Below are 10,719 nucleotides of genomic sequence, written 5' to 3' on the forward strand. Positions count from 1 at the left end.
TCTTGGGCTGCTTCTCTTAATATCAGACACATTGGTCCAGTTTCTCCCTTGGGGCCATTGGCCCTGCAGGCAGCATGGATGAGGTTACTAAAAAAGCCACCTGCCCTTGTGCTTGGGAGGGTGCCTAGCCCTTCCCCCTGGCTAGGCACCCCCAATGCTCCCCCCAGCTAGCCCCCCCTTCCCCCTGACTAGGCACCCCCCCAATGCCCTGACCTGCCCCCCAGCCCCCCCTCCTCTGCCCCCTGGCTGGGCACCCCCAATGCTCCCCCCAGCTCCCCCTTCCCCCTGGCTAGGCACCCCCAATGCTCCCCCAGCCCCCTTCCCCTGGCTAGGCACCCCAATGCTCCCCTGGCTAGCCCTCCTCCCCTGACTAGGCACCCCCAATGCCCTGACCTGCCCCTAGCCCCCTCCTCTTCCCCTGGCTAGGCACCCCAATGCTCCCCAGCCCCCTTCCCCTGGCTAGGCACCCCCAATGCCCTGACCTGCCCCTAGCCCCCTCCTCTCCCCTGGCTGGGCACCCCAATGCTCCCCGCTAGCCCCTCTGCCCCTGGCTGGGCACCCCAATGCTCCCCAGCTAGCCCCTCCTTCCCCTGGCTAGGCACCCCCAATGCTCTCCCAGCTAGCCCCCTCCTTCCCCTGGCTAGGCACCCCCAGTGCCCTGACCTGCCCCAGCCCCCGGCCGGCCCCCCCCGGGGCTCTGCCCCCGCAGACGCGGCAGTGGCAGCTGAGGGGGCCCGGGGCTGACGAACAGTCCGTGCCCCGGCCGGGGCGGGGCCGTTATGCTAATGAGCCCGTGGGCGCGGCTGGGATCGCGCGAGGCGCTCGCTGCCCCGGCGCCGCTGCCGATGGGGGAGGCTGGGGCCGAGCCGGGGCCCATGGAGGCGGCGGGAGCCGGCAGCGCCCGGGGAAGCCGGGCCGGGAGCCGCGGGGGCATCCGGGTGCTGAAGGTGAGGGGGCCGGGCCGGGCCGGGTCTGGGGGGCCGGGCCGGGCCCCCTCGCCCCCGCCCCGAGCCCGGTGTAGCTGCGCGGCCAGTGGGGCGGGCGGGCCCGGGGCATCCGGTCCCAGGCGCGGGAGATGCGGCGCGGCGCCCCCCTGTTCGCTGGGCTCGGGGCGCGGGCCCCGCTGCTGGGGGGCCCGGGCCGAGGGCTTCGTGCCAGGCAGGTCCCGGGCCGGGGGCGGGGGCGCGCTGCCCACCGGCGGGGCGGTCCGGTCCGGAGCTGTGAGCACTGCGGCCCCCGAGGGGCCTAGCACCTGGGTGATCCGTGTCCGGGGGCAGGGCATGGGCGAGTCCCCCCCGCGTATCTGCATCGCTTCTCATCCCCGATCCCCTGCCTCCATCCTGGGCCAGCAGCTCTCCGTCCATCTGCTGATCTCACCGTGTGATCTAGCCTGGCGCATGCTGCACCAGGGACTGGAGATGTCTAGCTGCTCACCCTACTCCAGATCCCTAAATGGTCCCCTCAAGGATTGAACTCACAACCCTGGGTTTAGCAGGCCAATACTCAAACCACTGATGTCTAGCTGGTCGTCATCCCTAGGTCTGTGTCCTGAAGCAGCCAGTCTGTACCTGTTAGCGGAAGGGAATGTACCCTGTGGCCGCCCAGGGAGCGGAGTTTGGATTATGTCAATTTCTCCCCCAAGACCTCTTGAAGAGGTAACCCCAACAGACTTCTAATGAAGCCATATGTTGGTTACACTGGTTCTCTAATTATGCTGTGGTCAAAAGTTCATGGTGATTACCATAGTATGGACAGGACTTAACTATAACCATGATGTTCACTTACCCCAGCGGGATATACAAAACCTCTCCCCTTCCCCCCCGTGAGTGAATACTTTTCTCTTATCCCCTCTCTTTGGTATCGTCTGGTTCTGTGTTTATTCAAATAGCATCACCAGTGAGCCTGGCACTTTAGCAAAAATAAAATGATCCTTGCCACAAGAAGATTAGTCTGAGTTAGAGCACAGCAAGGGGGGGCAAATTGTAGGGTTGATGACAACAAGGGAGGCATCAGCAAAAGCTTTGGTGTCAGGAAATGAGACACTGGCTTACGTTGATATGATGCTGTCTTAAGACTCAAACACTTGACACAGTGGTAAGAAATAGACAAGCTTAAATAGTAAAAACAGAGAGAATGGCGAGGGAGCAAGATTTGGAAGAAGGGGTTCTTAAGCTCCAAGACTCCTGTGTTCTCAGTTCTACCACAGACTTCTCATGTGACCTTGAGTGAGTCACTAGCTGGTTAAAATTACTTTAAAAATAATTCCCTGACCTGTGTTACTAATAACACTTCCAGCTTGGTTCACACAGGAATCTGTGTTGGGAAAGGGCATTTATTTGCAAAGCCATCAGAACGGCTTGGTCTACACTGGGGCGGGGGGAATCGATCTAAGATACGCAACTTCAGCTACGAGAATAGCGTAGCTGAAGTCGACGTATCTTAGATCGACTTAGATTGACTTACTTTGCGTCCTTGTGGCACGGGATCGACGGCCGCCGCTCCCCCATCATCTCCGCTTCCACCTCGTGCCCTGGTGGAGTTCTGGAGTCGACGGGGAGCGCGTTTGGGGATCCATGTATCGCGTCTCATCTAGACGTGATACATCGATCCCCAATAGATCGATCACTACCCACCAATCCAGCCATACTCTCCTATTGGTACTTGAGACCCAGCGCACCTCTTCCTCTGAGGAGTTTTATACAAGGAGGCAATAACAGGAATCCTCAGTGCCTGCTGTGCTGCCCTCCAGATTATCATCTTTGCTGTCCCAGCTGGGTCAGAGCTGGCCTGTTGTCGAATGAATGAGATGTAATTTTTACTGTAACTTGTTTTGTCTTTCATGTGTCCTCATTAGATAGCCATAGCTGATTCCTGTGGCTTAGGAAAAGATGGTTTAGATGGTACTTTTCATCACTTCTAAGGTCTAACAACCTCTTAAGTAAATTAAACTGTACACAGAAAGCCATGCTAAAAGAATAATGCTTAAGATAACAAAGTCCAGCACTCACAAGTTTAGAAATGTCAGATTTAAAATTGCCTGTACAGGCTTAATTTGGCCTCCTTGTGAGCATATTTATTATGATAGAGACTTCAGTTACATGATTATCATATTCTGGGGTATAGTCCAGATTAGTGAGGGGTTGTGTCACCACCTGCCCTGTAGTCTTTGGTGTCTCACAATGCTTTGTTGCTATAGTTTCGAAGCTGGACCCCTCACAAATAGCATGCAGGTCACAGCCTGAGTGTCTGTCAATAGTTGCAGCCTGCCAGTCACACTTGGCTTCTGTTTGCAGGGTGACCCCAACACACTCCTGCTCCCGGATTTTCCCCAAAAGGTGTGTTCTGCACTGTCCAGCTCTCTCCGCGACAGTTCAGATATTAGAGGTCTGTTGCCTCTGTAAATTGGCATTACCAAACAATTCAGTTTAAACACAACACTGGATTAGTTTTGATTAAAGAATAAAACAAGTTTAATTACAAAGAGGTAGATTTTAAATGAGTACAAGTATAAGGTATTAAAGTCAGAAATGGTTACAAGAAAAAGATGAAATGCTTTCTAGTAACTAAAACTTAACAAACTAGACTTGGTTCAAGGTAAAATCCTTACCACATGTTCTTAGCAACAGAGGCTGACCAAATTCTCAGGTCAGAACTCCTCCCAAAGTCCAAAGGCTGTTGTCTTAGATGAAAGAGATAGGAAGAGGAAGAGAAAGAGAATACCTGGTGTGTTTTTGTCCCTCACTTTCATAGTCCAGTCAACCTTTGAAATGCATTTGCCTGAGGGATAAATTGCCTTCCCACTGTGAGGATAGAGAGTGAAAGAGGTTCCATGTTGTTGCTTGCTAAAATGCAGGTTGATTTTTTTTCCTGCGGTCCTCTGTTGCCAAAGAATGGCCACTTGACTGGTGATTGCCAATCAACTTTGCTGACAACTGGCTAGAGGCATTAGTGTGTCCTTTGTGATTAAGAAACGGGTTTACCCCTCCCCAGACTTGTATGGTAAACACATTTAGTCATAATTTCAGCTTATGTTCATAACTCTTAATACGCATTTTATACATACATTACACAAAAATATTGATCAATGTATTATCAGTTTTCAAATGATACCTCACAAGGCATATTTTGTACAAAGATTATTACAGTAGTGTGTAGGATGTGACTGCAGGGGGGCATTCAAGTCACAATGATCACATACTATTTTACACTAGACTTCACCTCTTTTAGTGCACAGGATGAACGTGCTCTGGGGATGAATATGGGGAGACAGTCAGCTGTTGTCTATACGACCCTGCCTTGTTTATTGCAGAAGTTGGAAGATGTGTAGTGAAAGAGGCAAGGAATTGCAGGAGGAGAAATAACGGTTTCATGGTTAGGACAAGTGAATGCTGCCCTGGAGAATTGGATTCTATTCCTACCTCTTCCACAGAGTCACTGTACTATTAGTAGTACCAGGAAGGGCAGGAATAGGATTGCCCAAAACTAAAGGCCTGCCCTCTCAGCTACAGGGGCAGAACCACTGAACTCAGGTTACTAGTGATTTCTGGGGGCAAAAAGTGGAAAAAAAATAGGAGCAGGAGTGAGGTCAAAGGTTAATAACGAGGGATCCAGAGGCATCTAAGGAGGAACTCTGCCTGAAGGTGAGAATGGACAAGGGAACAGATACAGGCCCTAAGTCACAGAGCACCCCTGCCCATCTAGCTTCTTTCTCCTGGAGTCGTGGATGGTCATCTTGGCCAGCGCCAGGAGAAGGTTGACAAGAAGGTCTCACAACTTTGTGGGGCCATGGATGGAGTGTGCCAGGAACAGGCCCATTTTCATGGCTCTGTGAAGGAGCCTTCAACAAACATCCCCAGCAGGCCATGGGCCACAGAGTCAGTGTGATTTGGGGCAAGTCCCTTAAATCAAACTTTTCACAGGTGACCACTAATATTAGTTCCTCATTTTCTGAATGTCTGACTTGCAGAGGTGCTGAGCACTCACAGCAGCAACTGAAGTCAGTGAGAGGTGTACTGTGAACATATAAAGTCCTGTATAATGCTAAGTACTCTAAATCAGGTCCTAGTTATCTAAAATTGGGCACCTAAAATCAGTAGAAACTTTTGACCTTGATCTCTGTGTCTTATTTCCCCATCTATAAGATGGGGATACACCTCTACCTTGATATAACGCTGTCCTTGGGAGCCAAAAAATCTTACCTCGTTATAGGTGAAACTGCGTTATATCGAACTTGATTTGCTCCACCGGAGCGCGCAGCCCCGCCCCCCTTGGAGCGCTGCTTTTCCGCGTTATATCTGAATTTGTGTTATATTGGGTGGCATTATATTGGGGTAGAGGTGTATAATCATCCCCTCTTCTCATAGAGGTGTGGTGAAATAAATTAATTGTTTATGAAGTATTTACATAGTATAGGGATGAGCTCCATAGAAAGCCCAGGAGGAAATTAATAATTCTGTCTTCAGAGCAGGGTTTAAATAGTGTGCAGTAAACAAGGCATTGAGCCACACACAAAACAATGAGAAAACAAAATATTGAATAACTGCCCATTAATTGAGTTGTATCCATCTTGTCCCTGAGTGAGGCTGGGGTCCTGTGGAAACAAATAGTATATGATCATGTAATTAAAGATAGCATCTTAACATATATGCCCCAGGGAGCCAAACTAGGTCTGCACAGGCCACCTTAATTTTGGCATGTCCTAACTTTTGAGTGCTTAACTTTGCAACCCTTACTGATGTTTGTTTAACATAATTTGTGTGTGTGTCACTTCCTAGCTTTTAAAAAAGCAAACCAAAAAAGACCAATTCCATCACATGGCATCACATTGACACCCATGTGGGTCATCTGCAGGGTTGAAAACTTTAGATCCACCACAAGGACTTCTGCTACTTGAGCTAACAGAGTAATCAATAACATTAGTAGGTTGGCATCCTCTGTGTGAACCAGCACTGGAGGAGGATGAGAGACATACTTTGAGTCACAGCAGAGGAATGATGAGACTTTGGAATCTTGGGTTCCATTCCAGACTATGGAGGGAAATGTGCTGTGGTGGGTATAGAGGCTTCTTCCCTTTCCCCCCAAGTTTGACCCCTTTAGTCCTGTCCCTGTCCTGTCTCTTCCCCACCCCAGGCTCCTCGTCCCAGTCTCATTCTCCTTGCCTTCCCAGTCTCACCTCCTCTGGCTTCTTGCACCAGTCCTAGGCTCACTCTGAGTCCCAGGCTCCCCCCTTTCTCTCCACACTTAGTTCCAGTCTCTCCGCTCCCCGTCCTGTTGAGGCACACTCAGTTCATGCCCTGCGTCTCTGCTCCTTGTCAGATCTGCCTCCGCTCAATCCATGTCAGGGCCGCCCGGGGGGGGGGGGGGGCAAGTGAGGCAATTTGCCCCGGGCCCCGGGCTCCGCAGGGGCCCCCAAGAGAACAGCTGAGGCTCCTGCCTCCGCCCCTCTCCTGGAGCCTTAGCGCATCAAGTAGTGTCCTCAGACAGCGCCGCAGCGTGTCTCCGGGGGGCCCCTGAGCCCCGCCCCGCTCCGAGCCACGTGGTAAGGGGGTGGGGCTGCGAGCTCCAGGCTGAGCTCCGCTCCCTCTGCTCGGTGTGGAGCTCGCAGCCCCGCCCCCTCACCACGCAGCTCTGAGCAGGGCGGAGCTCAGGCCCCACCGGAGACACGCTGCAGCTGTTCAGCGGCGCACTGAGGCTCCGGGTGAGGAGGGAGCCGGGGGTAAGAGGCTGGGGCAGGGGGGTTGGCTAAGGGGCAGGGAGTCCTGGGGACAGTCAGGGCACAGGGAATGGGGGGGGTTGGATTGTGGGCGTTCTGGGGGGGTGGATAGGGGTTGGGGCAGACAGGGAGCAGGGGTGGGGTCCCAGGGTGGTGGTGGTGGTGGGGTCTCTGGGGGATGGTGAGGGGACAAGGAGCAGGATGGGTCGGGGATTCTAAGCGGGGCAGTCGGGGGCAGGAAGTGGGTGGGGGTCAGATAGGGGGTAGGGCCAGGCTGTTTGGGAGGCGCAGCCTTCCCTACCCTAAGGCTCATTCAGCAGTTTGAGGCTTGCAGAAGAGCCAAGCTGTTAGCTTTTCCATTAGGGCTCCCATCCCTTTCACTTCTCAAATGCCAAATTATAGTCTGTATTTAATTTCAGTGCCATAGGGAGATTCATGTCAGGGGAGGGCAGCTTCATTTAAAATTAGCCACTGGGGGAAGGCTCACATGAGAAGAGCAATATCCTTCCCAACCCTACGAAGGGAGCTCCCCCCCCCCCCCCTGTATTCCCTGAGGCTTCAGAGGGGTTAATTCAGTGGTTCTCAAACTTTTGTCCTGGTGACCCTTTCACATAGCAAACCTCTGAGTGCGCCCTTCCCCCCTCATAAATTGAAAACACTTTTTTATATATTTAACACTATTATAAGTGCTGGAGGCAAAGCAGGGTTTGAGGTGGAGGCTGACAGCTCACGGCCCCCAGTAATAACCTCGTGACCCCCTGAGGGGTCCTGACCTCCAGTTTGAGAACCCCTGGATTAATTTAATTTTAGCACCCTGTATCCATTCACATGCATGTGCTATTTTGAGCATTTCAGTTTTGACAACATAGGCTCATCCCAGATTCTGGAACAAGCTCAAATGCTCGGTTCGTGGAGTATGTACATAAGCTATACTAAAGACAAACCCACAGTAACCGTCTCCAGTTTGTGAGGGACCCCATGGAGCCAGTCTCTAGGAAACAGATAAATGCATGGAGATTTAGTCCATTAATGGCTATTAGCCAGGATGGGTAAGGAATGGTGTCCCTAGCCTCTGTTTGTCAGAGAGTGGAGATGAATGGCAGGAGCGAGATCACTTGATCATTACCTGTTAGGTTCACTCCCTCTGGGGCACTTGGCATTGGCCATTGTCAGTAGACAGGATACTGGGCAGGATGGCCTTTGGTTTGACCCAGTATGGCTGTTCTTATGTTCTAACCTAAATGAACCCAAAGTTATGGAGACAGATATGAGTCAAGGAAGCCAGCAGAGTATCAGAAACCTGGAAAAATCTCTGACTGGATGAGCTCAGGTGTTTGGTTACAAGCTGAGGTGGTTCAAAAGTTTTGGATTTTTTTTTAAGCAGAATTTTTTTACTGTTTCTTTAAACAATCAAACACAGCAAGCAGCCAATATTTGGCCACACACTTCTGAAACCCCAAATCATGTTCAGGTTTTGGCAAACTAATTTCAGCTTTTCAATTAAAAAAACCACAACAAATTTGGAAGGAAAGCAGACATTGTCCGTGATTTTTTTCTGCTTTTTAAAAACCCCTAGTTTTCGATTCAGAAAAAGTTTTGATGGAAAATATTTGTCCAACCCTTTTAATGAGCTTTATGCCTTTTAGCACTAGCTGATGCCGAGAACCAGTGATACCTTGTAAAGAAGTTTTCTCAAAACTGGGTTTGTACCAAAATGTGGAAGGTTTATTTTTCCCAGGGGCGCCCGTGGGGGGGAGCGAGTGGGGCAATTTGCCGTGGGCCCCGCAAGGGCCCCCAGGAGAATATAGTATTGCAATTTTTTTATAGAAGGGGCCCCCAAAATTTCTTTGCCCCAGGCCCCCTGAATTCTCTGGGTGGCCCTGATCCATGTGCCCCCATTTCCCACCACTGGTTTCTAGTCCCAGTCTCCTTGTCCATCCAGCCCCCATCTCCCCACTTCCTTGTCTGAAACTAGTGCTCTCCCAAGCTCTTCCCTTCCCTCACCCCACTGTGTACCACGTCGTGTCTCAGTCTCACCCTACCTGTCCAATCAGTTCCAGTCTCTACTCCCCCTGCTCTCAGTCTCCATGCCCAGTCTGGGTCGTCGCCCCCCCCCCCGTGCTAGTTTAACCAGATATTTTGTCCTATCTACTCCTTTCCGTCCTCCCAGTTCAACTTTTGTCCCCTGTGCATTTGAATCCTTGAGAGCATGGTAGAGACAGGCTCCCTGCTCTCGGTTCTAATGTCTGGTGGTCCCACCACAACCTGGAGCAGCTGGTAACAGAGGCGGCAGGTTTGTATAATTTTTGGTGGGGCCCAAAATGGTGGTGCCCCCCCGCTCCTGCCCTGTAAGCCGATATAAAATGAAGCTACAACGCGTCAGCGCCACAAGATTACAAGGGTCAATGAAAAGTGGAAAGTCAGAAGCAGCACTTGCCTACTTCAATATACAGTATTATATTTTGTTGCACCTGTTGTGATGAAGTGGGAATGTTCTTAATATTTTCTCTGAATACTGTGTGGGTGCCTCAGTTTCCCCTGCAAGATGCCAACTGAAGGTGTTGGGGACAAAGAGATCAGGTGGCCTCCCTGTCCGGAAGAGACGCAGAGGCCAGAGGAGGGAGTGTCAGTTTGGAGCTGGCTGGGGAAATGGGGAGAGACCCAGAATTTGGTTCTGGGCTCCCCACCCCACAAGATGGACCTGACAGAGGGGTTCTGTTTTCTGTACCAACAAGCTCTGTTTAAACTGTGTTCTCGTCATCTAATAAACCTTCTGTTTTACTGTCTGGCTGAGAGTCACATCTGACTGCGGAGTTGGGGTGCAGGGACCTCTGGTTGCCCCAGGACCCGCCTGGACAAACTCGCTGTGGAAAGTGCATGACGTGGAAGGGCATGCTGAATGCTCCGAGGTCAGACCCAGGAAGGTGTAAGCTTCTTGCCTTGGAGACAGTATGCTCTGAGAGAGGAGGCTCCCCCAGAGTCCTGACTGGCTTTGTATGGAGTTGTTCCAAAGCATCACAGCATCCCCTTCCACACCGTGCACTTCCCAGAAGTCCGCACAGGCACTGACACTCCCTCCTCCGGCCTTTGTCTCTTTTCCAGGCATTAGGAGGCCACCCAATCTCTCGGTTCTCCAACACCTTCAGTTGGCACCTTGCAGGGGAAACTGATTTGGGAGAAATGAAGTAAAAGCTGCCCAAACCGAGCATGAGCACTCCTGAATTTTGAGGTGTTCAAATCCGGAAGGCAGGTGCTGGGGGTGGGAGAGGGCTGTGGGCTCCATGGGGGAGCATGGCAGCAACTGTCTGGAGCTGCACGGAGCCAGACACGCTGGTCTGAGTGGCACAGTAAGCGGTTTGGGGGTTGGAGAAGAGGTAGGGAGTTCCGGGGCAGTCAAGGGACAAGGAGCAGGGGGTGGGATGGGGCTGCGGTGGGGAGGGGCCGTCAGGGGACAGGCAGCAATTGGATAGGCATGGGAGTCCAGGAGGTTTATCAGGGGACAGGTAGGAGGGTCCTGGGGGGAAGTTGGGTGGGATCTCAGGAGGGGGCAGTTGGGGACAAGGAGAAGGGAGGCTTAGATAGGGGCTGAGGTCCCAAGGGGCCGGGAGGGGCCGGGGGCTCGGGTGGGGGGAAGCGGGGGACCAGGACCAGGGGTGCTGAGATAGGGGGTGGGAGTCCTGGGGGGCCGTTGGGCCCGCGGTCGGGGGCGGGGGCAATCAGCGGCCAGGGGCTGGGATTCAAAGGGCTCTGGGCTGCTGGCAGCCGCGGGGAGCCCTGAGCCCTTTAAATCCCAGCCGCGGTCGGGAGTCAGAGGGCTCTGGGCTGCCGGCAGCTGCGGGGAGCCCAGAGCCTTTTAAATCCCAGCCGTGGCCGGGAGTCAGAGGGCTCTGGGCTGCCCGCTGCGGCTGGGAGCCCAGAGCCCTTTAAATCCCAGCTGCGGCCAGGAGTCAGAGGGCTCTGGACTGCCGGCAGCCGCGGGGAGCCCAGAGCCTTTTAAATCCCAGCCG

At 52.7% G+C, this 10,719-nt stretch overlaps 1 protein-coding gene across 4 annotated transcripts in view; it reads left to right on the top strand.

Annotated features, from left to right (window-relative positions):
* The first annotated feature begins 793 nt into the window (after window positions 1–793).
* The window catches only part of PHLPP2 (PH domain and leucine rich repeat protein phosphatase 2), a 118,463-nt gene continuing 108,537 nt past the window's right edge, over window positions 794–10,719 (top strand). For all 4 annotated transcript variants that reach the window (XM_039502691.1, XM_039502693.1, XM_039502694.1 and 1 more), the window contains exon 1: window positions 794–947. In XM_039502691.1, the coding sequence (XP_039358625.1) occupies window positions 846–947 (102 nt within the window). In that variant the 5' untranslated portion in view covers window positions 794–845. The remainder of the gene's footprint in view (window positions 948–10,719) is intronic.

Source organism: Mauremys reevesii, linkage group 16 (genome assembly GCF_016161935.1).
Source record: "Mauremys reevesii isolate NIE-2019 linkage group 16, ASM1616193v1, whole genome shotgun sequence".
Lineage (NCBI taxonomy): Eukaryota > Metazoa > Chordata > Testudines > Geoemydidae > Mauremys > Mauremys reevesii.